This window comes from Echeneis naucrates, chromosome 24 (assembly GCF_900963305.1).
Source record: "Echeneis naucrates chromosome 24, fEcheNa1.1, whole genome shotgun sequence".
NCBI classification, from domain to species: Eukaryota; Metazoa; Chordata; class Actinopteri; order Carangiformes; family Echeneidae; genus Echeneis; species Echeneis naucrates.
The window spans coordinates 16,405,263-16,432,661 of NC_042534.1; the positions used below are offsets into that span (position 1 = coordinate 16,405,263).

General features: G+C 41.2%; 3 protein-coding genes across 5 annotated transcripts in view; 2 read left to right on the forward strand and 1 right to left on the reverse strand.

The window, feature by feature from the left end:
* mdn1 (midasin AAA ATPase 1) overlaps window positions 1–5,664 on the reverse strand; it is a 55,016-nt gene extending 49,352 nt beyond the window's left edge. For both annotated transcript variants that reach the window (XM_029496017.1, XM_029496016.1), the window contains exons 1-8: window positions 5,393–5,664; window positions 4,894–5,120; window positions 3,803–4,027; window positions 1,932–2,039; window positions 1,488–1,680; window positions 1,197–1,403; window positions 737–868; window positions 442–545 (exon numbers count right to left, since the gene is read on the reverse strand). In XM_029496017.1, coding sequence (XP_029351877.1) covers window positions 442–545; window positions 737–868; window positions 1,197–1,403; window positions 1,488–1,680; window positions 1,932–2,039; window positions 3,803–4,027; window positions 4,894–5,120; window positions 5,393–5,488 — 1,292 coding nt within the window. In that variant the 5' untranslated portion in view covers window positions 5,489–5,664. The remainder of the gene's footprint in view (window positions 1–441; window positions 546–736; window positions 869–1,196; window positions 1,404–1,487; window positions 1,681–1,931; window positions 2,040–3,802; window positions 4,028–4,893; window positions 5,121–5,392) is intronic.
* A 140-nt stretch (window positions 5,665–5,804) lies between these two features.
* Window positions 5,805–17,269, forward strand: casp8ap2 (caspase 8 associated protein 2). Of its 2 annotated transcripts, none has more exons than XM_029497116.1 (10): window positions 5,805–5,932; window positions 7,039–7,121; window positions 8,002–8,076; window positions 8,209–8,309; window positions 8,585–8,659; window positions 8,759–8,874; window positions 9,046–11,486; window positions 12,561–15,255; window positions 16,107–16,206; window positions 16,315–17,269. In XM_029497116.1, the coding sequence occupies exons 2-10, from the start codon at window positions 7,088–7,090 to the stop codon at window positions 16,375–16,377; spliced, it is 5,700 nt and encodes a 1,899-aa protein (XP_029352976.1). In that variant the 5' UTR covers window positions 5,805–5,932; window positions 7,039–7,087; the 3' UTR covers window positions 16,378–17,269. The 2 variants fall into 2 exon arrangements, with proteins under 2 accessions (XP_029352976.1, XP_029352977.1); XM_029497117.1 differs by having other exon boundaries at window positions 5,817–6,123.
* Window positions 17,270–20,897: 3,628 nt separating this feature from the next.
* gja10b (gap junction protein alpha 10 b) lies at window positions 20,898–23,724 on the forward strand. Its single transcript, XM_029496172.1, has 2 exons — window positions 20,898–22,313; window positions 23,686–23,724. Exons 1-2 carry the CDS (start codon window positions 20,898–20,900, stop codon window positions 23,722–23,724), a joined length of 1,455 nt encoding a protein of 484 aa, XP_029352032.1.
* The last annotated feature ends 3,675 nt before the right edge of the window (window positions 23,725–27,399 follow it).

The following is a 27,399-nucleotide window of genomic DNA, read 5'->3' on the forward strand; positions in this document are numbered from 1 at the left end:
GTCTCGGTTTTACTCCCGTCTCCTTAATGATTACATTCAGTGACATGCTACAATTTGCTGGTTTCTACTGTCACTGTATGCTTGAACACGGGATCCATTGTCTGTACTTATCATATGTAGTTGGCAGTTCTGATTAATTTCCCTTCTAACATTTTGGTTGGGTTTTGCATGTTTATTCTTTTGAGTGTATTATTAAAATATCTGCTTTGTTTCTCTTGTGTTGAAATACTTTACTTTGGTTACTTTGTTCCTTTTTGTGTTTTAATATTCTGTTTTGATTGCCTTGTTTCCTTGTTAAATATTTTGCTTTGAAGAATTGGTTGTTCAGTATCTGTGGTTAAAGTGTTCTTAAACCCAATTAATTTATTTTCACTAGCCACCCCTCTCGCCACAAATAGTTACTGCTACATACACATATCTAGAAGGCCACAATATTCTTACCTTCTTGTTGCAAAGAATTGAAAGCCAGGCTCCACATCAATGCAATCCTCTCGTCCTGGAATCATCAGCTTTTTGTTCTCCATTAGAGGCAAAAGGACAGATATCTACAGGAAAACAATTCAGTTCAGATATGGGTGATGAAACTTTAGTACTAAAAACCATCTGTTTGTGAGGCATCTGTTAAGAAGCCGTATTGTAACAAAGCAGGTTAAATAGATTGAAGTTTATAGGGTAAGTGTTGAAAAGGAAATACTATAATGATGTTCTACACAGTCTTAAACAAGTGTTAACCCACCACATCCAGAGGCGCATGGTCAATGTCCTCCAATAGGATCCAGTGTCCTTTTGATACAGCCTGTGTCAGTGTACCTGGCTGCCACACAAACTTCCCTGGAATATCAGTGCAGCGGTACATTCCCAGCAGCATCTGTCATGCAAACAAGAAAAACAAATACCCAGCCTTTGAACAATGTAGGCGGCGTTTTATAAGGAATGGTTCAAATCAAAGCAGCAGAGGCGAAGAGACTTAGTCTCCATAGACATTAAGTCTCCAGTATAGTGTGCTCCCATATACTAGATCCCCGGATGCAACTTCATTGCATCATTAATTAAAGTAATGTGAAATGTAAAATGTTCAGTAATTCAAATCATCTCCAGTTTTTAGCATCCGACTCAGGAGTGTACATCCATACACATGCACGCGCACACAAGCACACATATATATACACAACTATGTAACAGAAGCGTTCTCTGACCTTGCTGTCAGTTTGATCCCCGAGCTGGACTTTGAAAATTTCTGTAGCTTTTGTGTGTCCTGTGACAGCAGCCACAAACTCCACCAATGCAGTTTTACCACATCCAATAGGACCCTCAAGGAGCACAGGCTTCTGTGAGGCCACAGCCAGGGCCAGTCTTCTGAGGTTACGGCAGGTTGAGTCCACCAGTACCAGATTTTGGTTTACCTGTGAAAAGAGTGAAACTTTATGCATTAAAAAATGTAAAAAAAAAAAAAAAAAATCCTTTATTTTACATAACAGGATACAAACCTGTTCAGACTGTCTAGGAGATATCCTGGGCAATACAATCCCACAGACTGCTACAACGTTCTGGGAAAGGTCTTCCGAAACCACCTGACCCCTGGTAAATTTATTAGCTTTCTCCTGGCGCCACATCACAGAGCCCTGATTGGCTAACACCAGGGCCTTTTCTACTTCCAGCTGCTGAGTTTCCTCCAAAGCACTACAAATGTAAATGGAAAAAAAAAAAAAAAAATCAGAATCATGTTAGAAAATAAATAATTTTGCTTGTTTGAGCTGAGGACAGCATTGTAAATATTTCATAAAAACAGATTACATCAGATGTTTAAGTTGCACACAATATTTAACTCATTATTGATTCTAAAAACAATTGTGAAGATACATTACGTGTGATATCTCTAATTATGAAGTAAAAGGTGATTTAAAAAAAAAAAAAAATACAAAGGGACATACTTAATCTTCATGTGCAGAATCTCATCATTCGTCAGCACCTTCCTCAGAAAGATGTTTTTCTGATTATCAGTCATATGAGACACTAGTGCTAAACAATGGGCTGTGTACCTGTTGGAGACAATGGCAAAACACTGTATGTTTATTTTTGGGTTAATAAGCACAAATAGGAAATCTATACAGAAAAAGCTGAAGGAAAAACACACCACGGTGTATTGCTTTTGTAATGATGTCAAAGACAAAGATAAATGAGAGGAAAAGATGGTAATAAACATAAGCACACCATGAACCATGATATTGATATGATGTTGATCACAAGGTCGATGAGTGTTAATTATTGCTTTATTGCACACTCCCAGTTCTCCTGAAATTTAGTGCAGTTATTAATTAGCAAATGAGCTATGTCAGGTGCATTACAAAGGCTGGATTTCAAACCAATTTTTTTTCCTACTGACATAAACTTATTAAAACCAAGATGATGCATTTTGATTAATTGCCATAAAATAGATTAATGATTAAATTGTCTTTCTTTTTTCAATAATTTTAGGCCATTATTTCAGTGTCAGGCTAAATGTAATTTAATGATTAAACATGTACACTTACATCTAAATCCATGGTGCTATTGTCAATAGATGCCTTCAAAATGCTTTAAATCAATATAAGAAATGAAATGCCTCAAGAGAAACTTGCGTGCATTTAAACCCTAACAAAAGAATGTAGTGCAATGAGGAGATGCCATGAAGTGAGCACCTAAATTGGTGGAAGACACAGAAATAGTGATGGGAATATGATATTTCTGTTAGTTTCATTTAGCTATTTTTATACAGATGATGAAAACTATTTTATTGAATATGCAAAATCATTGATTGAATCAGGCGATTATGTAATAATTCTGACAGGCCCAGGCACTTTAATTCTCCATTAGATAAGATCAAACTCAATGGGCTGGAGAGGAAATTAAGCACTGATAGTATGAACTGCTCTTTTTACTCATTGTGATGACCTTGTTTTGGAGACTGCATTATATTAACTATCAGTCAACTGTATTTGAGTCTTATCAACTACCCAAAGCAGTTCACAATGTGACCCACACATTTACGCATTCATTCACACATGAAACACTATTAGTTTACTACATATTACACATAATGAACCATTTTCTAAAGCAGCGGTTCTCAACGGCCAAATTAGACTGCAGACTTCCCATTAGGATGTTTACTTTCCAAGAAGGATTAGCACAGTGTGCTGTTACGTTACAGCGAGAGGTTTTCTGCATTTGAATCTTGTGCTTGGATTTTCTCTGATCACATTTTCTCCCTGGGTCTGTGTAGGTTCCCCCTGGAAACTCCACATATAGATCAAATGGCGACTACAAATTGCCGATAGGCACAAATGTGAGTGCGAATAGACTGGTGAACTCATGACACCTATTGATTTTGATTAATTTCAGCACAGATTTATTTATTTATTTATTATAGTAATTAAGTAATCATTATGTTCAGGAATGAATGAGTTCCACCTGTCCTTCTACTGTAACATGTCAATATATCATCTGTTAGAAATGCTTTAAGCTTAGTAAATGAACCAGTAGCAAGCTGACTCATTATGTTATGTTTCTTGACAGTACTAAAAGCAAACGAACATATGCTCTCAATAAACTTTTTTGTAAATAAGTTCCTGCTCGCTGACTTTTATAAAAATTAATCAGGAAGAAAATAATGATGTGTAATGTGGAGGTTAGTAGTAAATATGTTTAAACATGAGAACATAAACGGCACAAAAATGATCTACACCCACAGAGATCATCAAGCTCTTCCCCACCTGCATAAGCCTACAAAGCTTGTAAGGCTGTAAAGGGGAAAACAGACACGTACCCTCGAACCATGACGTCACTGGTGAGCAGCTGGGACACGCAGGGGCTCCAGTCCCACAGCATTCGAAACTTGGCGCAATCACTGTGGAGGAAGCGCAGGGTAGCACCCATGAGGTCACGCATCTTCATCCTCCTGGGGCCATACTGAACAGCCGATGACTCCTCACTGGTGAAGAAGAGTCTCTGAAACACTGGCGGGGCATTGTCGAAATACTTTGCAGCAAACCTTAGAGGGAGGAGAAGGAGAAAATTTGTTATTTGTATTTGGTTTCCTAGGGGGTGATGGAGTCCTTTTTCAGGGTCCTCTATCTTAAGTTTGGTAAGAAGCAATATTTTTATCTCATATCTGTGTTAGCATGTTCACCTAGCTTAGCATAAGATCTAGCCAGGCTCTGTCCACGGTTCAAAAACACTCCTGTCCATACCTCTGAGCTCGCTGAACAACACAATGCATCTCATTCATTTATTCTGTACATGGACAGAGACATGAAAACAAATCCTAGTGATTTTTTTGGAGGGAATCTATTTCCTGTTGAGCAGCGTATCCTTCTGCCGGCAAATGGGCAAGCTGTTCACAGTCAGTCAATCCAGCTATTGTTTGCCTGGAACTGTTTCCAAAAAATAAATGCATAATTTGTCATCACTGTTCTGAGGCTCTTATTAGAGAATTAAAACAAATTGTGTTAGTATCACATTTTTGGTCTACTCAGTGGTCGGTGTTTGAATCTTTTCAATGATAGCTGTCCCCCACCTGTGTTTCCGAATGCCAGCTATGTGTTTAACGCACAGACCTTCTCTGCTGTTATGTTATGTCTTGTGTTGTTGAGGGACTTCAGGGCAAAAACTTCACAAAAAAATCTTTATTATCTATGTTTTTAAGTTGTGCTCAAATGTGACATAGTCCTAGTAACACCTGTTTGTTTAGTTCACCAAAAGGTAACAGGAAACATACATCCAGCGGTGTGCGTTGGATGGGGTAAGGGATATCACCCAAGTTAGTCTGGCCATGTGTACTGACACTGGACCAAATTCAGGATCACCCTCTTGGGGCCAACACAGCAAACGGACAGTATGACAGGAAAGTCCACTTACGCCGGTGCATCTGGACTGATGCTGAGGAGTTTGCTGAGGGCCACGCACAGGCGCTCATGTAGGTCATGGTTGATCCGACCACCACTTCTGACTCTCTCTGCATTCCTCTCCAGCAGGTCGAGAATCAGTGGACGCAGGTGTCGAGCAATGAGCAGCGTGTAATCCTTCTCCAACAGCAGCTGGGCCAAACAGTCTAAGATGCACTGCCTGTCCTGCTGGTTCCATATCTGAGGCAAGATCACATGGGCATCAGTGTTATATTGATTGGTTGATATAAAAAAACCATCTTCTTCAAGATATCACAAATTTTGGCAGCAGCTTAGATTTAACACAACAGGTTGATACCGTATGAAAAAATATCTTTACTGTACAGTGATAACTGACGTGTAGATGAAGCTATTGCTTGCTGCATACAAGGCACGTTTTTGAGTCACGGTGTCAAAATAAAGTATAAACATCTGATTTCCCTCCATGCAAGCCAGGATGGAACGGAGCTTACCTGTTTGGATAGATATTGGCTGAGTTCGTTGTGACTTTTGTCAATATGTCTGGATATGGTGCCCAGTGATGACAGACTCAATTCTAAATTTTCCATCTTATCATTTGTCGCTCGTTGGGAGAGCAATCTACAGCGGAAACAAGCTAACGTGCTCTACAAACGTGTATCGTGATCTCCGGTTATTAATGGAAAATGTGGGGGTCATCACGCGCGTGTCTGTGCGAGCCTTGATCACAACATACAAGCACGTTCCCGTTACTGCTGTTAAAAATCCTGTCCACATGTGAGTGAAGCGGAAATCCTTCCGGGTCAGCGACAAACCTCTCCCTCCCCCTACCGCCCATCCATCCCTCCCAGTCTCCGAAGTCGCGCTGTGATGACGTAGGCGGACAGCGACGCCCGGCACTGTGCATTTTTCTGCGCGAGAGAAACAACTTTGGGCCGACTGAGCCGCCACATCTGCCGCTATTTCCCGCAGTTCTTTGGATGTCCCATCGTTGTGAGGGAATGTGTTACTACCGGTGAAGACCTAAAGCCGCGGTATAGTTCACCCACTGGGCAGTTTGGCTCGTTTTTTTTAAAGATATTTTAATGAAACTGAGGAGCTGCATGGATACATCTCCGGCAGTGATAGACCGCGGGAAAATGTCGTTACTTCCTGTGCAATAGATTCTTGGCGCGACATTACGATTGTAAACAACAAGAGGACATATATCGATACGCACAAACAAGTAACTCAACCATTTATTAGTTATCTTATCGTAAACCCCCTTTTTAATGTAAATGTATGACTGTTGCGTCGGCTCTGCTTTCAGACGCAACACTTTTTCAAGTTTACCAGCTAACTGTGTTCAACGGTAACTGATTAAAAATAGATGAGTAACAGTAACCAATTTACAAGTAATAACAACGATCAAAATAAGGCACTGTCAGGAAAAAATAGAAATACACGTGTTTTTTTGTAACTGTCCCCAAGTACTAAGCTAGCAAGATAAAGGATTGTGTTAAATTCTCTTTTAAGATTTTATACCACATGATATACTACGTATAACAACAATTGTTATACTACATATGACACCCTGTCTTCTTGTAACACCCGATTGAAGTGCAAATGTCAGGAACCTATTAGGGTGTCGGAGAGAGGTGCAGCCGCTGTAGTCATGTTAATGTTTTCTTAAGCCTGGATGTCAAATATCAAGATTAAAGCAACAGGCAGAGAGTTTGAAATAAAGTGATACATGTTCAACCAGAGCAGCTCTAAGAAAAAGCAGAGACCATTTGTGTGATGTCTTTGTGTGTGTCTGTCTCTGCTGCTCAAAGGCTTTGTTCTTTGCTGTCTTTGTTTGGACTGTAGTCAACAAAAGGGGTCTGGCTGGACTGCTATGTTCATCATGCTAACAACACAGTTGGCCTCATTTTGTCCAGCACAAATTCTCTGGTGTACCTCAGTGCAGTCAGTATGGGTCCTGTCGATAAATCTGCTATAGTGGTATTTGTGACAATAATAACAAATGTAACATACATAGCATAGTAAAACGTATTGAGAAAGTCAACTGGGGAGCTGTTAAATGAAAAGAAGCCTAAACATGTTGTAGAAAATATGCTTGCAGTCAAAATTCCCAACTCTAATTGTCTTTGTTCATCAGGTTCATCAGGTTCTTCCCAAGCCTCTGAGCTGCTGTCAAATTTGGAACAATGGAGGACAGTAATAACAGTAATGGTTTTGGTCGTAAGTACAAGTCTATAATTATAATATATGTATATGTGTAGGTGGTATGACATTTTGATTCATTTAGCAGTAACCCTAACCCTTCATAATTGATGAGCAATGAGTCAAAATATTAACAAAATCACAATATGACCAAGTGTGTTATCCAAAGGAGCAGGTGGCAACATAAATTAAGCATTTTAGTGCTACAACCACATGCTGTCTCCAAATCATATTCTCAGCACATGAATCAAATGAGCAATGTTGGTTAGAGTAGGGAGAGAATGGGAGCAGCAGTCTAGGCCTACAGCAGCATAGCTTAAGAGTAAATGAACTTTAACTTTTTAACAATAAGCTCTGTCATACAAAAAAGTTTTAAGCCTGGTCTTGAAAATTGTTAAAGATGTCCACACATGAAGGGACATGTTTGATGAAACAGCCAACAAAAATTATGTGATCACTACTACTAATTATTATTGTCACTCATCACAATGATTATCAAAATATATGCTACATGATCTCATCTTTGCTGTTGTTTAACCCTGATATTTGTATTTGCTGCTTATGAGAATTTATTGTTGGTTGTAATAAGGCTTTTCAACCATACAACAGGTAGTGCAGGTCGTACATGTGGCCTTGAGGCTTGTGATTTCACATCCAGTTTGAGGAACAGGATAATTTGCTATTAAATTCAATATATTTTAACTTATTGCCTTAAATAAAAAAAAAATTATCACTGCACGATGTGGTATCTTGGAAAATTTCCAAAACAAAATATGTCACATCCTTAGCATCAAAGTATTTATGACTGTAATTTTGATCAAAGTTCTACTTCTGTGTTAAAACCAAGGTTTGGTCATAACTTAGGGCATTCACATTTTAACACATATTATATTCACAGTCTTGGTACCTGATGGTCTTGAAGATTCTGTTGATATATATGATGGCCTGGATGTTGGTTTTGGCAGCAGTGCAGGTAAAAGTCTTTCATGAGAGCATCTCACTTTTTATTATACAGTAAAGTGTCATCACAAAGATGGCCTGTAACAAATTAATTGGTTGATGATTTCAGCCAACTCTCAGTTCATCTTATTTTGGTCTGTTACAGAGAAGTCACCTCCAAATTCGTCTCAACTGAAAGAGTCAATGGATCTATATGAAGAAATCGTCACAGAGGAGCAGCAGAGCAAAGAATCATCATACACTGAAGTGAGTTGCTGTGCGCACCTTAGTTCTGAAGTTGTAAAGAGATAAACCTGTGTTTCCCTGGGTTATTTGCACTTTGGACAATGCATCCAATAATTGTCTAAATAGATGGTTGTGTGTAATTATTTGTAACTTTTGTCTTCAGACACGTGTCAGACTAACCCACTTCATCTCATTAATGAATTAGTCAAGGGCCTGGATATGAAAGCAGTACATATTTGGGCATAGCTATGGCGACAAACATGTGACAGACTTCTTTTTTGTGTGCGGGTTTGCAGTTGATGTCCAGATTCCAGGCAGCTCAAAACCAAATTAAAGAGCTGCGTAACAGACTGGAGCAGATGGAGATGCAGGTTTGTTTTATTTTCCTTTTTTTTTTCTTTTAACATGCATGTTTCCATGTCTTTGAAGAGTGACTAACATATTGTCTCTCTCCTCCTCTCTCTCTCCAGAACACAGGGTTAAACACTGAGAACTGCCGTCTGAAGAAGAACATCTCTGCGCTTTTAAGAACTGCCAGACAGGAAGTGACCAGGAAAGATGCTGAGATTCAGAGACTGAACCAATGGTATGGTTTTATATCAGCTGGTGACTTACTTGAATTTTGTGTTTTACATGTGCTTTACAACTATGTCAGGTGGTTTAGTAATGTGATAATGTAACTGTTGTAGCTTGTAGACAAAAAGATTAATGGCTCTATGTTCAAACACTAATAAATTTGTTAAATTGTTTCCCATAGGTCAGTGAAAGGCCGCCATCACTATCAGTCTCATTTAAATAATCTGTGGGACCAAACTTCCTCCAGTAAGACCTCAACGGGCAGCTCCAACAATAGGTGTCCTCTTCCACCACCCTCCTGTCCTCCACCTCCACTTCCCCCATCTGGTCCTCCAGCCCCTGCTCCATGTTCAGCAGCCTTACCCCCCGCAGAGATCCAGTCTACAAAGGAACATCCACAACCTTCAGGGGCAGGAAATACTAGTTCAGCCAATCACAACATGGGCACCTGCATGGAGACTAAAGCCTCAAAACCATCTTCTCATAGTCATTCAAGAGGCTCTTCAAGAGGAGAGTGTGAAACAGTTGATAAGCAAACTGATAACTATATCAATAAGTTCAGCAGCTGTTCATCAACCCAGCAGGGTGATTCAGACAAACATAAGTCTAAACACAGAGATGAAAAATATCAAAGTCACAAACTATCTGATTCAACAGATAGGCGACCTAGAAGTGGTTCATATCCCCACAAGGACTGTCATGACTCTGAGAAAAACAGGTCTCATAAGTCAGACAAGGACAGAGGGCGAAAGTATGACTCAAGGTCAGGTAAATGCAAGACCCACCTAAATGCTGAGGTGCACCACAGATCAGACAGGACTAAAAGCCCTCCACCAGAGATTTCAATCAGCACTATTTCCTCTGATGATACCAAAGGGAAAAGAACGCAAGACAAAGCTAAACTGGCCACACCAGACTCTGAGCAAACATTCTCTCGCTGCTCCAAAGAGGTTTACAGCCAGGATCATAGAAGAATCAGGAATAGTGACAGATATAGCAGAAGGTCAGACTCAAAGGACCGAAAAAAGTCTTCTTCAAGTCAGCGCACTGAGCGGCATGCTGATAGGGAAGGAGAACGACTTTTAAAGGATCATCAAAGGAAGGAAGAGAGACAATGGGAAGATGAAAGCAGCCGCAAGCACAAAAAGAGTATGAGCAGAGAATGCGAGAAGCAGAAACTAAAAGAGTCCAACCAAGGCAAAGTTGATGTCCGCAGTAAGGAAAGACAGGAAAAGACACATGGGACCTTAAAAAGATCACCTAAAGGTCTACAAATCGCTGAGAAGAACTCTGTGGAGGAAAATAGCTCAAACAGGAAACTCAGTTTCATGGAAACATTGAATCTAACCCTTTCACCAATTAAGAAGCCAACATTGCCCTTTGATGCCACCCAGGACAACCTCCTAGTAACGAGTGAGGCAGTGAAGAACAGACCAATGGTTGAAAGTGCGCAATCTTTGTGTCTCGAAGATATGTGTGTTGTTGACGAAATAGAAAGCAGTGAATTAGAATCAGGCTGTAAAGATGCTGCAAAGCAATCTTTAGAAAGCTGCAAATATCCAAACTCTGAAAGGATAGACAAACAGTGTGATGATGCAAAGGACACCCAGGAAGAAGACAAGAAGAGCCTCAGGAAAGCTGCACCCTGCAAACTGCTCAAAGACAGTGCAATTGGAACTACCGTAACCCATAACCAGCTCCTAGAAACTGCAGAAAATCAGATGACTTCCCAACACTCACCAAAATCACCAGACAGTGGTTCTCTAAAAGCAGCAGAAGGGGATTCTGACAGCAAGGGGGATACATCTGCACCACCCCAGAGGGCCATAAATTTAAATGGCATTTCCAAACAACTCACAAGAGAGCCTATACAAAAGTTAAACCAGGGAAAGGACACTGAGCGTACAGCTGATATTGTCAAACCTTTTGTGCTTGAGTCAAAGGGAGAGAATCAGACACCAGCATTACAGAAAAGCTTCCCCGAGGCTTCACTTGAAGAAACTGCAACTACTTTACCCTCAGGGGAGAACAATGTTTCTGAAAATGTTCCCAAAGGTCATCAAATTTCTCCTGCCGTTTCATTGCGGGACTGTCAGAAAGGTCAGAATGCTCCTGCTTCATTCAGTCACATTCACAAGAAAGATGATTTTCAGAAACGAGACAGTCCCAAAGATACAGATGCTGTGTCCAGTACAATAAGCCTGGAGTCGCTTCCACAGGAAGGCCTAAGCTTACCTGAAGCTATTTACGTGCTGACGCAGACAAATGAAGAGGTCAATGATGACAGCAGCATCATCACGGCTGAGCTGAGTTCCTGCACCAGCTGTATTGGCGTGTCCAAAGTCAGCAGTACAACGGAGGAAGCGGTCCTGCCAGAAAACCCCAGCAACCTCCTTTTCACACCCAGAAAGACATCTAGTCCTGGAACGAGTGATGAGAATAATATTGAGCCTTCCAGTTCAGTGCCCTTACTTCATGATGAGGACTCCATGATGCGCACACTGAACAATCTGAGGAGGATCCCTGACGTCATAAGTCCTCTGAGGAGCCCAGTACGGATAGCCAAGAAAAGTCATGTCCACGTTCACAACAAGCCTGGTCATGTCAAGAGCCTTCAAAAAGGTAATGTTCCAGGTAGCTTGATCAATCATTTAAAGGTGTAAAACCTTGGCTGCTGACATTTACAGGGTATCAGTTTGTTTATATTAACAGTCACCTTTAAAAAAAAAAAAAAAAGTACTCTTCTTTATACATTGAAATTACTTTGAATGCAGCCAATATAATCTAATCACGTTTTAGTCGTCAGATTGTTTAGTATCATGGTTTTCAGGTTTCTGCTGTTTATTGAACACCCAAGCCATTAATGCTTGTCTCAGCTGATACACACAAGTGAGTCACTGTCCAGCTGAACTCACCCAAAGACACCTTGAGGACAGATATGAGACCTGCTCACTCAGACCAAACTCATGGCATATAGAAGGATTGATCTCCTTACTGTTGTCCTCTGATACAGTATGATTAGTCCCAATAACGTGGTTGAGATCTGATCTAACGTGGTCAGTGGAGATGCATTTTAAAGCCAGATGTGAACTGATGTCCTCTGACATATTCAGACACATTGCAGACTTGAACAGGTCCAAAACACCAGTCTATCTGGTAACTGGACAGTAGATGGCAGATTTCACACAATGCGCATATATATGTGTGCAAGGTAATGAGAATGATCTTATATACAACAATACCTCTGTGTCAGATGCTGCATATCATCCTGCTGGTTTTTCGTTGAAAGTGCCCTGCTCGGGAACAGTGTAGGTCCAGCTCTCACATGCTGCCACAGTTGATATGAGTGAACACTGCAACAAGTAACTATGCAGAGGGAATACATTTGTTTGGACCTGCTGGAGTGGGACACTGCTGGAACAAACCAGGATCGATCAGTGTTAATGCAGCTTTTTATTTAACTGACATCAGTACATGCCAGTGTTATAAAACAAGGATGGAATAAATAAGAATTTGGATTTGGTCACCATATCTTTGTCAGGTCAAAGGGTTAGGGTTAGGCAGCAACTGCTGAATTGGATACAAGATCATTTAAAAGTTGGAGAGTTTGTATTAAAGAAAAATATTGAAATGCTAATCCATAGTTGTATGAAAAAGTCTATATAAATTTCTTTTTGCTCTCATTTTACTGTGCAGATTTCTCCAGCACAGCCGTCGATGTCAACTCGAAGAAGTTGGATGTAAACAAAGAGAACAAGTATCCCGGTTCTCCTGTGAATCATGATACACAGAATATGACAGGAAAAGTGTCCGACCTGTGTCCTCGTCTCTCTGATGCTGAACTGGAAGAAGGAGAAATTTTAAGTGAAAGCGATGAGGCGGCAGTGGGTGATTCCCCCACTCCTGCCAACAAGAGGGCAAAGATAGAAAGGCCTGTCCGAAACAAACCAAGTCCTAAGTCTGTGCTGAAGCGGAAAGCTGAAGATACTTGTGTTGCCTCAAAGGAAAGTGCTGATTCACCAGGTGGATCGACACGAAGCCCAAAGAGTCGCTTTAAAACAGTTTGCCCTGCAGCAACCAAAGCATCTTTTTCCAATATAGAGGAAATAATGGAGACGTTCAAGCTGGTTCGCACCGAGATCCGAAAAAAGTACATGAAGCTTCACAAAACATTTCCAAGGAAGAGTTTCTACGGCATGATGGAGAATTTCCAGGAATCTTTTTTAGAGTTTGTAGACGGTGCCCACTTTGGAAAAATATGCAGCCAGGCTGAGGAGCTGAAATTGAAGCTGAAGAAACTCATTGCATCTGTATTCAGAAAAGTATCAAATAATGGCATAGTCAAACGCATCTTTGAGCAGCAAGCAGTTGATTTGAAGCAAAAGTTGTGGGACTTTGTGGATGTCCAAGTGGACTACTTGTTCAAAGACATTCACTCAACACTGAAGAGCCTTTGCAATCCAGAAAAAACTCAGGCTGAGGATAAGAAGCCCAGTGGGAATGAGAAAGCATCCAGACAGCCCTCTGTAAAGAATCCACAGTTTCAGCAGAAGGAAGCACAGTCTTCTCCAACTAGCTTGAATCACGGCAAGCCTTGTGCTTTGGTCCCATATAAAACTGGGCTTGGAAGCAGAGGCAAAGACATCAGAATTGCACACACGGAAAAAGGCCCACATTCAACCGACTGCCAAAACCCCTCCCAAACTGGGATCAACTTTCTTCCTCCTAAAAATATCTCAACTCCAGAAAAAAACAACATAGCTTCTTTAGTTGTTTCTCAAAGTGGTTCTTTGCTTGACAAACCTGACTTTCAGATCCTCACAGAGCAGCAAGCCTCCAATTTAACGTTCAGCCTGGTCAGAGACTCTCAAATGGGAGAAATTTTCAGATGTCTCCTCCAAGGATCTGACTTACTGGAAAATGGTGGCATGGTGGGAGACAGTACAACCTGGTCCCTCAGTACTCCGAGGAAGGATGGAGAGAGACTCATTAGCATAACCACCCCACCCAAGTTTAGCTCTCCGTCTAAACTGATCTCTCCAACCAAATTTAATACCCCTTCCAAAGTATTCGCCACATGGGCCAGCATTTCTCCACGCAAGATGTCATCCCCACAATCAAAAGATCCAGTCCAGTTGAATCCGGCTTTATTTGATGAGAGTTGCTTGTTGGAGGTGCCAGACAACAGAACATCCAGCTTCGCTGCACAAAGGTCTTATTCCATCCTTACTGAAGATCTCGCAGTCTCCCTCACCATCCCATCGCCCCTAAAGTCTGACAGCCACCTTAGCTTCCTGCAGCCATCCAGCATGTCTAGTATGCACATCATGTCCACCCCAGACAGCGTCATCAGTGCACACATAAGCGAAGACGCTCTGCTGGACGGGGAGGATGCCACAGAGCAGGATATCCATCTTGCCCTTGATACTGACAACTCAAGCTGCGGCACCACCAGCAGCATGGGTTCGTCGCCACTGGCCACATCTTTCACACTCAAACCAGACATGGCCATGCAGGCTCTGGTGATGGAGAAGTCCAATGATCATTTCATTGTGAAGATTCGCCAAACCACTGCGAGCGCAAACAGCACACTCAAGGCTGATAGCATTCTGAGTGAAACACTAACAGAAAATCAGCAGAATGAAGCCGAAGATCCATTAACTTCAATAAGTCAAGCAAAAGCTGCTCTGTCAGAGGAACAGCAGAGCAGAAACACTCCCTCATTTGCTGTGTCACCAGAGACTGGTCTGTCAAACTTTGTTGAAAGGTCTGGGATCTGTCAGACTGCAACAGGATCAGAGCGCTTCACACTAACTGCAGATCCCCTCCACAAAAAAGACTCTGAGTCACAGAACATGTCTGTACCTGTAATTCCTCCTTCAGAGAACAGTTTGCACAGTGGTGCTCAGCGCTCTGATCACCTTGTGGTAAAGACCACTGGGGAAGATGTCATCATCAATGAGAGCCCAAGTCAAACACTCCATGAAGAAGGTGACGCACATACTCAGACAAATCCCTCTGTAGTTCTTGTCTTTGAGTCACAGAAAATGATCAGTCCCATTACAACTGTAGCGTCAAATAATAGTCCTCATCAGAGGAGCCAGGCTTCACCGTCAGATTCAGACAGAAGTTTCACCATCGCAGAAGACACAAGCAGCACACCAGACAAAGACCAGAGGGATAGTGACAAAAGCAGAAAACGGAAAAAACATCAGGACAAACTAAAAGCAAAGCGTTACAAAAAAGAAGTTACAGAGAGTACAGAAGAGAAGACGTCTCCATCCAAGACAAATGACGATTCCAAATCCTCCCCAGCGCCACTGTCCCCCAACAGTCTGTCTGCCAAGAATGTTGTGAGGAAGAAAGGCGAGGTGGTGATGGCTTGGACAAGGTCAGTAACTGATTCTGTGTTGTACTTTCAAACTGAACCATAACTGCCTTCCACCCAAGAAAGATAAAGAAACTATAGAAGTTATTATGGATCAAAGTGTAGGTTTGGTCTAGTTATAGTTTCCATGCATGAGTTGTCAGACACAGTCTGTGAGACTAGGTTTTGGCATTTTCTCAGGCTCATTGGTGTTAAACCAATGCACCAGGACTGTGGGAACCTACGTACAGTGCTGCCATCGGCCTTTGTTATTAGTTTTACTTCTCTGTTTGGGTATACATTGGGGAAAAAAAAAGGAATATACCCAAGGAAAAAATTTAATAATTTTTGATGCATGTATTTTGACCTTTGGACAGTCAGTCTGGCTTTTCCCCCTCGTTTAATTCTTTATGCCAAGCTAGTCTAATGAATGTCAGGCTGAAAATAATCATTGCATATGATTCACCGTCTCTTCATTAATTGAATAATAATTTTGTCTGCAAAACATCAGAAAACAGGCTGCAATGTTGTTATGAGGTGAACGTGTCAGACTGATGATGAAATTCATTCATTTGGGGCTACAAAGTGATTATCAGAGCAGTTGCACAGTCCAGTGTGAAATGAAAAAACTGCTACACAGCAAAATTTGCCATGAAGCCTGGCAGACGAGCCTGCCACCTGCAATCTGGTGGGTCTTGTGGCTGTGTTTTATATCCACACTCATTGTTCCTTCAGACGATGTTCCCCATGTGGAGTTATGCTGGACCACATTATTCACACATGTATGGAACTGCAGTTTTGTGTTTGTTGTTTTTTTTGCACTGTAAGAATATGGTTGTTACATTAGTGCCCATTGCTTAAATTCTTCTTTGCAGAGACGAAGACCGAGCTATATTGATTGACCTGAAGACGAAAGGTGCTTCACGTGAGACTTTCTCTGCCTTGTCGGAAAAACTCAACAAGCCATCGGGGCAGGTTAGTTGGTCGCAGTCTCTCTTCGTTGCAGTTAGGTGATATGCATCAGGCTGTTTTGGAGGAACATCCATTTACCATTTACTGTCCCCTCTCTCTCTCTCTCCTCAGATTGCTCACAGGTTTTACCAGCTCATGAAGCTTTTTAAGAAGCAGGAGAAGATGGACACCTAATGCCTCTGGCTGTTGCATTGTGTTTATCGTTTTATGCCAATAGGTCTTGTGTTGAATTATTTCTATACACGTCCAATAGCGCCAACACAAGTATGTTGGCTGCTGTTTGTGTGATGTAACACAGGAAGATGTGAACATAGGGTGTCTGATTGGGGTCACATCGATCTCCACAGAGGGTATTGAGTCTATCAGGACCTGAAAACAGAAATGGGCAGCAGTATCTGCTGAGTTCTTGCAGAATTCATCAACTCTTCTTCAGCACAACTGACAGGATACATACATGAAGGATGAAACATCTGCTTAATATAAATACAGTCAATATCAGTGTTATTGTTCTTGTTGCACTTTTGGGTTTTAGTAATCCACACTACAGTCACTACTTCAGCTTCAGGTCTGTACATGGTGATGTCGGGTCCTCACACAGACATATGAATCAATTCTCAACAAGCCCTCAAGTTCATTTTACATCTATTCTTAAATGTATGGTTTATTAAAAGCAGGAAAAAACTGCCTTTTGACTTTGATCATTCTTGGTTCCAGTGCAAGTGTACTCTTTTCAAAGTCAAGTAACATTTTTAATCCCTGAACTTGGTGGATTTGAGACAAATTGAGGACATTGCTGCGCTATAGACTTTTCGCTATGGACGAGTTTGTTATTAGTGTCTTATATTTTGGAATTTATTTTAATGAAAGTATTTGGGGATGATTGTCTGTTTAAAGGTTTGAATGATTACATGTCCAATTCATGTAGAAGATGGTACATTGGTCTCTGTTAATGCATATTAAAATTTTTTAATTTTGTTTGACTTACCCTGTTGCTTACGAACAGCATGGAATGCAATATTGTGAATATTGTACATAATCCTTTATTGAAAATAAAGTTTTATTTATTTACTGTGGTGTTTGTTTTCATAGGAAATGTAAATGTAAAAAAATTTTATGTTAAATTGGCAAAATAAAAGATTTACATTAGTGGGAGACAGTCAGCCCTCTCCATGACACAAATATTCATGAAGTGGGACAGTATGGAAATCCAGGCCAATGCCCAGGGGTCCCTTTTCTAACCAGCAGACCAGACAGAGGAGACAGACGCAAACACAGATGGTACAAGAATTTATTGTGCCAAATTTTTTGAAAAACATCCGGTTTTTCTCCATCAGGCTGAGAACGCAGCATCTCCCAGGGTGTGTTTGAATTATAGTGTTATAGTGTAAAGAAAATTCTTTATCCTACATATAGATTCAAGTTATTACATTTTCATTAGCTTTGAATTTCCACTTCATAGTGTTGGACAAAATTAATTGGTAGTAATTAAAAAAAAAAAAAAAGACCGCTGAGATAGTTATACCTGACGGTATTAAATTGGTACAACTGAAGCTTCACTGGGGGAGCAGGTTTATTTAATTCATTAGGTGTGTCAGTTCAGTGGTTCCTCCTTCAGAAGTCCGTCTGTTGAGGTAGATGGGTAATAATGTGTCACCGTTTGCTGACTTAAGAAGATGGAGAAGATTAGAGAGAGATGAGAACTCACCCTTGCAGGAGATGGATGTCTGAAGGCCAACATGAACTCAAGAAGATATTCAGACTGACCTTAATGTCCCCTGAACTCTGCACTTTAACAGCACATCTGTTTATTGTGGTTTTTCTATTTTCCTTCTTCCCTTCCCTTTTCTGTATGCAAATTTATTTATTTATTTATTTTTAAATGTGATCTTTTTTTATGTGCACTTTGGCTGGTTGCACTTTATTGTATGATATGATGTTCTGTGTTGGTGTAGTAAATTCAATAAATATCTTTAAAAAATAATGTGACAATTTGATCTGCGTTCCAAAGAACCAAATCTGATGACAAAGAAAAGAACCAAAGGTCTAGATCTGTTGCATTAATCTGTAATTACAACAAAGACAGAGAATCCATCCATCCATCTGCCAGTGTTACAGTGGCATCAGGCTAAACAGGTAATCCAAGAGATCTCTCGCTCCAGCAACAAATCCTGGATGGGTCCCAAGGCGATTCATAATTCCTCTACTTTGCTTTACCCCTACTACGCCCAAAGAATCAAAGGAGTCACCTGAATCATATATGATTCTCATTTCTCTCAACATATGTGAACCCCCTTCTGCTGTAAATAACATATGCTTTCGTTTGGAAGCCGATACCAAACTGAGGGAACCTGCATTGTTGTGACTATTTTAAGAGAAGTAGTGCATGAAATTGCAGGCCTTGTCACCCAGCCAATGAGATCTGTTTACAAAAAGGAAGTGCAGCAGGGACCATTGGATGACAACCGCAATAAAGCAGCACAGTGAGGACAGTGCCAGAGTCCCAGAGACAGATGGTTGCTGTTCACTAGTGACTCACAATGAAACACTTTATTTACCGTCAGCACTTCATGACCAGCTCATTTTTGTTTTACTCTTTTCTGATTGTAATCTCTCCCCCTTCATTGTCAATGCCTAACTTATGTAGTTGCTTGATACCATATATAAAAGCCCCTCAATCCCCAACCTTATCCCCTTTATTCCTTCAAAGCAGGGACCGAAATCACTGAATTTCTGATCAAGCAATATATATTTTTGTTTTGTTTTGTGTTGTGTTTTGCTTCTCTCAAGGGAAGATAGTGTCCCAATTTTCAGTGAGAGTAAATTTAAAATGTGATCGTTCTGCTGAAGTGTTTCATGTACATTTGTCAGCTAAATCTCTTCTATCTCGCTACTTTCTCTGCAGTCTGGACAGCTTCAACTTTCAACCTTCCTGTCTGAAGCATTTACCAAATTATTCTTCTGAACTGCCTCTAAACGTATCTGAAAATATCTTCGATATAATCTTCAACATAATTTCAATGGACTGACAAATTACACAGTGTAGAATCCCATATTTGCCTCTCTCAGTGTAGTGTGTCTTTCCTAGCTCATGGTCTCTGGACCTTTTAAGTCCAGACTCATCAGGTGGTTGAGGAGAAAACCTGAGTTCTGACGAACAGCCTAAATATAATACGGAGCTAACTAAGCTGTTGCTGAAAAGAATTGCTCTTCTCCTGTAACAACATTCTTCAAAATCGCATCTGTGAAATTTGCTTGTTTACTTCCTATTTGCTCCTGCAGCCAGATAATACCTAATGCACAAAATTAGTTTCCACACGTCTGCACGTGCGCATAACTGATCACTGAACCGTAGAAGCTGAGTCCAGTGCAGCTTACCATGGTTCAGGATCTTCTCCAATGCACATGCATAAACCTTCAAACTGCTCTCTTCTTTGAATACCAAGTTCCAAGGAGTTCAAAGTAGCCTGCTGAGACAATATCCCGTTGCAACCACAAGGGAGCAGTGTGTGACACAATGAATGCAAGAAGGCATCGGATTCCTGAGAGAGAACGGACCAGAGATCAGCGCTAAGGAGCGATATCCCTCTCACTTCAATTCTAGCTTTAACAATTCAAACGCTGCTTGCCTTGCTTGTCCTGATGGAACACAATTGAAAGGAAGCCATTAACAACAACTGTCAGGTAAACAGTGAGTATAAAGTACAAGTTTTCCTTGTGGAATACAGCGGAATTAGGTATCCCAGTTGAAATGGAAATATGCAAGTAAAGGACAAGATGCTCAAAATTGTGCAGTGCATGACTAAATAAATTTTGTTATTTCAGTGTGAAACAATGCACCTATATGAATGCACAACTACCAGAAAAATGCTGTTTAATTACATACAGTTCAATACCCCCCACATTCATGCAAAGATCTGCTCCCATGTGGCCCAACCCTAGCCCTACAATGATGAAGTCCAATGCTGATGCCAACTGACCCAAAGCCCCTTACAGTCCACATACCAGATTATCCCAAAGGTGCTATATGGTTTTTGAGATCACAGGATTGCGTAGGTCACTTTAGTTCTTTTGCACCAAATTGGGAAAATCCTTTCTGCAGGGACAATGTTTCCCTGAAAGCTGAAAGCGTATTGTTGTTTACAATATCATAAAATGTTATTGCATGAAGAGTTTTTCTCTATTGGAGCTAGACCGCCGACACCGAAACAGCCCCAAACCGGGAAATAGGTTGTATTGTCTGTGTCATCCACAGCCATTTGTTCATATCGTGTCAAAAATAATAAAGCTTAAAACATTTTCCATGGCTGTGCTCTGACATTTCTGTTTGTGCTAGGTCCAGCGTTGTGTCCTGTTAAAAGTTGCAGGCTGAAACTAACCTCAGGGCATTATAGGGTCATGTGGTGGATCAATCGCTTCAAACTGGAGCCCTAGTTTAAAACAACATTGAAATAGTGTCAGCTACACTGCACAGTGGGGCCTCGTCTGTCTTCAGGGGATGACAGCCGAGCCCCAATGTCCCACAAATAAATCTGCTCTTTGATGATGGTTTCACATTGAAGCACACAAGACTTGGACCCTAACAACCATGTAAGTAAAAATTTTTCATTATCTCAACATCAAGCATTTGATGAAATATGTAAAAATAACCAATTGATGTGTTTAATCATGGACAGAAAGTAATAATATGACAGAAGATGGGGGACTGGAATTTATTAGGGAGCATTTTAGAGGAGGTCCACATCCATTCCACCATTGTGGGGAAGATATGGCTCACGATCCTCTTCATTTTCCGGATGCTTGTGCTTGGCGTCGCCGCGGAGGACGTTTGGGATGATGAACAGAGTGAATTCGTTTGCAACACAGAGCAACCGGGTTGCAAGAATGTCTGCTACGACCAGGCCTTCCCCATTTCCCTCATCCGTTACTGGGTCCTTCAGATCATCTTCGTGTCCTCGCCCTCCCTGGTGTACATGGGTCATGCCTTATACCGTTTGAGGACCCTTGAGAAAGAGAGACACAAGAAAAAAGCCTGTCTGAAAGCTGAGCTGGAGGGGACAGACCCTATCCAGGAGGACCATAAAAGAATCGAGCGAGAGCTCAGGAAACTAGATGAACAGAAGAAAGTGAGGAAAGCTCCCCTCAGAGGCTCCTTGCTTCGTACATATGTTTTCCATATCTTGACTAGGTCTGTGGTGGAAGTCGGTTTCATTATAGGCCAGTGTGCTCTCTATGGCATTGGGCTCTCCCCTCTGTACAAATGTGAAAGGTTGCCTTGTCCCAACAGTGTTGATTGTTTTGTGTCTCGACCAACAGAGAAGAACATTTTCATGGTCTTCATGCTAGTTATTGCTGGAGTGTCCTTATTCCTAAACCTCCTGGAGATCTTCCACCTGGGGATGAAGAAGATCAAACAAAGCCTGTATGGATACAAATATGGAGATGATGATAGTGTGTACAGGTCAAAAAAAAACTCCATGGCGCAGCAGGTTTGTGTGCTCACCAACTCCTCACCACAGAGGTTGATGCAGCTCACACAGATGACGTGCTCTAAGGTGCCTGATACACTCGGGGAGGCTCCACCCTTGAATTTGCCCCCAGTGGCACCTCAGAATCAGAAGCAGTCCAATAGTTCCAATCAGGAGCCTGCACAGACGTACCTGCCAAGCCAAAATCCAGACATCCAGGTTCTGCAGCAAATGGGGGCTATGGACCGGCACTACACTCTGGAGAGCAGGAAACCCTCGTGCAGCAGCGATGAGTCCAACGGACCTCACGGCTCAGGCCAGCCCCAGTATGCAGGACCTCGACCCACACTGATGGCCGGCCATATGGAAATCCCAGCGACCCTGAAGAACCCGCCGAGGAAGCAGAGCAGAGTGAGTATTTGCAAGGAGCTCAGTGATACAAGTGATTCTCCAGAGAGTGGTCACTACCCCACAGCCAGAAAGTGCAGTTTCATGTCCAGAGGAATGTCAGAGGGAAAGTTGGCAACCCCATTTGACAGTGCTGACTCTGAGAGTGGGACTGACGCTGAGGCCCAGCACATTGCCCAGGGAGAGAGCCCAGTGATGACCCCGCCACCTCCAGCCAGTGGGAGGAGGATGTCCATGGTAAGAACGCTATAAAATGATCTGATCACTGCTTGGCTTTCTGATGAATTCAGCTAAATATGTCAGGGAAGCAGTATAACCATTCACTCCCAAACAAACTTGTATAGAATTACACCTCCAAGTTTCCTTCAATAATAATTCAGGCCTAGGCTTTAAATTAACACAATGAAAATATCACAGAGCCCGGTCTGTAGAGAAGTGATCATAAATGAGTCCTGATAGCTGAATGGTTTGGCTTCACCCCAAGAGAGCAGATAAGATCTGAACACTTGCCCCGCTTTCAAATTTCCTGTCACTATCAGAGACGTGGGCAGCACAGCCTCACATCAAGGAGGTTGGAGGTTCAATTCCCGGCCTGGGGCCTTTCTGTGTGGAGTTTGCATGTACTCCCCGTGCCTGCGTGGGTCTCCCCCAGGTACTCCTGTTTCCTCCCACCATCCAAAGACATGCATGCTTGTCGACTGACGACTCTATTGTCCCTGGGGTCTGAGCGTGAGTGTTTGCTCATCTCTGCCTATCTGTGGTATTGTTCGTTGGGAGTTGAACTCGGTTGCAGTTGGATTGTGTGTGTGTGTGTGTGTGTGTGTGTGTGTGTGGTTTGATCAAACTTAACTTAGATATAGTCCTTAATGTACTCTTAGTACGCTTAGTGTCCGCTTTAAACCAGTGTGGAGAGCACAGACAAAAACAACGAATCCCGAAAATCTTTGCTATGCAGTCACCACATGCAGCTCATCACTCACAGTAGGAGGCTGACTGAGAAAATGTAACATTAAGACTGTCAAATTAGTTACATAAAGTTTTCATTTATCATTTATCTTCAGGCTTTTGGGCTGTATGAACAATTTCAATAGAATTAGAGGCTCATGTTATTCATTCTATTGTGAAAAATTTCCTTTTTTATTTTGGCATTCCTTTCTGCACATTTGGAAAAGATGTCAAAACGAAAAATGTTTGGAAGGTTTTTTTTTTTTTGGTCTGCATTTGTCCTCATAGTTTAACACTACAAGGTGTCTCGACTGTTAAGTTTAACTTAATGTTTTCTGTTAAGGCTAGTGTTGGAAACCCAATCAGAGGAGACAGGAGTTTGGGGACAGAGAGATGGGGGGGGGCCTGGTGCTGGGACTGAAACCTAGCTGGGCCAGGTCTAGAAAAGACGATTCAGGCAAATAGTGCACTTTTCTGGTGAAATAGAGATGAGAGAGAGAGAGATAGAGAGAGAGAGAGAGAGGGAAAACTACAAGAGAGTTTTTTTGTTGAAGCTGAAGGCCTTACAATTTATCTTCTGAGATGTCCTTAATAATCTCAAACATTTCTGTCTGTGAGCCAAATAATATCTATATCATTGTCCGCATATGCTTCTTTCTTTCAGAGCATGATTCTGGAGCTGTCTTCAATAATGAAGAAGTAAACCGGAAATGATCATTTTGGGATTAAGTTTGAGGAATAAGTCATAAAGTGACCAAGGATCCTGATCTCAAAATGTCATCCTGTCTAACGACTGCATCTTACATCTTCACATCTTCACAGTGTATACAGTGTATGTTGTGCCTGAAGAAGAGCTTCAGTAAAACATGTAAACATACGCTCCACAGAGGAGCCTTTGTAATATGCTTCAGATACAATACTAATGATACCTCCAGAAAGTTTGAAAGTTACCTGCTATTTAAAATTAAATGTGTTGGGTTTTTTTAAATGACTAATGAAATATTAAACGTTATTCCATTTGGCTGAAAGCACGTTACTTCGCATAAAATGAGACCAAAAATTATATTTGAAAAACAAAAAGGACTCAAATTCAATGATTGGTTTGGACTGAGAGAACCTTCATATTGTTTATGAATATATCTGTCAAACTTCAACGGTGGTTGCAAATATTTCAGTTGTCCTGGTGTCTTTTTGTTTCTTCTATCAAACGCTTTACCCTCTTCAACAGGACTGAACCGGTTAAGTTCACAGGTGCAACCATTCTGGGGACTTTCACTTTTCCACAGTCAGTAATGATTAAAAACTTTGGAACAGACCTTTAGGTTTAGCCAAACAATAGTAATAGTTTCGTTTTGCTCAACTGCCTATGAGATGAAATAACATGATCAGGATAATTCAGGACCACAGCTGACAGAAGGTTGTACACCAGAAAAACCTACTCTCCACCTTGTTACATCTAATGGGGCTTCAGTGTTCATTGATTTGTTGAAAGTTTTAACAATGGGGGTCAGGAGTGCATATGTATGAAAACAAGATACTGACTGGGGGTCAGATTAGGAAACTCTATCAAAATAAAAACATTTTGTTCATGATTGTTCAGATTGACTCTGATGTTATTTGTAAAAAGCCACGAGGAAGACCTCTGTTTGAACTTTGATGATCTAGAACTCAGGGAGAGAATGTTCAATCGTGACAGCATAAGTCATCAACAGTGATGTCATCGGAACCTGTACCTGCAGAAAATCTTCATTTCCTCCAGCATCCTGAACTGAGCGCATTGTCTGCCTTCAGAAACAACCTTCACCCTGGAAAACAGATTCAGAGTGGACACGTCTTTATTAAAACCTCCTCGTATCAGAGATTTCAGCTCCAGTTTGAAGTTCAGCCCCAGCTTTGAAACAGATCTGCTTCCTGTCACCGTTCATTTTCTTCACTAAGCTGAAATGAACCGACAAAAACAGCAGGTGAGGTTTTCTCATTTGACGAGGAGAAACATTAGTCTCCAGCGCCGAGCCTCTCCTGGTCAGCCTGTATCTCCTCACCGTTGATTCATATTTCATCTGATGCTTCAACACATTTTCATACAGTTTATTTAATTGTTGCCTCCAAACTTTTGAACACTTTCTCGTATACGGTAAACTGTGTTGAGAAATACAGAACTTCAACTATATTTTTGTAGAAATAGAAATGGAAAAGGAGGATTTTATGTTACAGTGGAGCTTCCTGGGAGCTGGGACAATTTCAGACAGATGATTCTCTCATCACTCACAGACATAACTAACCAAACACATGTAGATAATTTGGTTTCATTATTTCTATGTGAATTAAAATATGAACAATCTTGTCCAGTGTCCAGAGTATGACATTAAAGACTAAAGTCCATGGTCACTTGAATGTGTTCGTAAAGCCATACAGGTAAGTGAAACTGCAAATGTTTTAATTAAATTTGCTTTTATTTTATCTTTGAAAAACACACATATGGGCCAAATGATCCTTTAATGTGAAATTACGTTTATTATAGAGATTACATTTTTATTTGAATATAGTTGCATATCGTACACTGAATGAAATTGATGTGTATTTACTGCCAATTTATTAACTTTATTTTACAGTAACTGTAAATTACTGTAAATTAACAGTTACATCAGTCATTTAACAACAATGACAATGACAACAACAACAATGAAACAGTTTTTGTATTGCATTGCTGTACTTTTACGGAGGATTACAACGGTATCTGATTATATTTTATAATAATTGCAAAATCCTGATAGTAGTCATCCCAGGTAAATAACCAGTTAATGCTTGGTTGACAATGGCAAATAAATTAAGTAAATGAGTGTGGATGCACTGTAAAATATCAGTAAAAACACTGGCGTCCCTGCTGCCAATATTTTACTGTTATTTATGATGAACTTCGTTACAGTGTATAGTTTCCACAAAGGTAGGTGGAAATAAGAATATAAAATGCATTGTAACATCTCCATCTGAACTGCTGCTCAAATAATATTTGGAAAAGGAAAAGTGTACAGCTAGATTAAAAACCATTATTTGATTTTTCTCTAAAATAACTGATAGCAAAGAAAATGGAATGACCAAAGCGTATTAAAGAGACAAAGTTGAGTTTGACATATGAATTACATGTGTGTTTCTATGTTTCTGTTATTGTGCCAGAAGCAGTTTAATGCTGCGCTGAAGAGCCCAGCTCACTACAGACAGGCTGAGCAGCAAGATCCAACACTACAGAGTCTCAAAGATTCTTTGTCCTCCGCCATCAAAGAGATCAGGTACCTGAAGGAGGTGATCACATCTCTGAGAGACAAAACCAAGACTCTCACAAATGAGAACAAGTCTCTAAAATCTGAAAACAAATACCTTACGGAAGAGAAAAGTTTTCTGAGAAATGAGACCAAACTTGTGAGGGACAAACTGGAACTTCAGCAGCATGAAAGGAGGCAGGTGGAGAGCCAGCTCCAGGAGGAACTCCGTCAGAAAGATCAGCTCCTCAAAATGAGCATCAAAAAAAGGCAAGCTCGCACAAAGGCCTACATCGACGTCCTCTACCAGCTGAGTAAGAAAGAGGCGGAGCTGAAAAGGAGAGAGGAAGAGTGCACAGCCAAATGTGGAGCAGCGGAAACCAGCATGCAGCAGGTGATCAGAGAGTGGACCGGATCACAGAGATCTAAAAGCTGGTCCATGTAGAGGAGGAGGTGGAGGCCTCTTCTCCCCAACCCCTTTCTTTTCTGCCCCTTACCCATCCTCCAGCCCCCCTAACTCCTAACTGGGTTACCCCCCCCTCCTTTTTTCTCTTCTTCTTCTAACTGTTTCTCATCCTCCCAGCCCACATGCACTGCTTGTTATTGTTCACCTCTAAATACAGTTGTGTGTTATTCATTACATCTGCCTGAGTGTGTCTTTGTGAACTTAGATTAGATTCATTCAGCTCTACTGTACTGTACCACAACACTGACTGCAGACAGTTCATTTCAAATTCCATCCATCCTCGACTGCTTTTCCGTTTCCGGGTCACGTTGGATGCTGGAGCCAATCCCAATTCTGGGCGAGGGCAGAGTGCACCCTGGACAGGTCACCAGTCCATCACACACGGACACAACCAAAGACAGACAGAGATAAACAACCACTCACACTCAGACCTACGGACAGTTTAGAGTCACTGATTAACCCAAACATGATGTCTTTGGATGGTGGGAGGAAACCCACGCTGACACAGGGAGAACATGCAAACTCTGCACCGAAAGGCCCCGGGCCTCATTTTGTCATTCACAAGCTAAGTTGTTCCAATCAATTTTTTTTAATTCTAGTATTATGTATTATATATACAAATACTGGTATAAGTATAAACACTATGGTAATGATA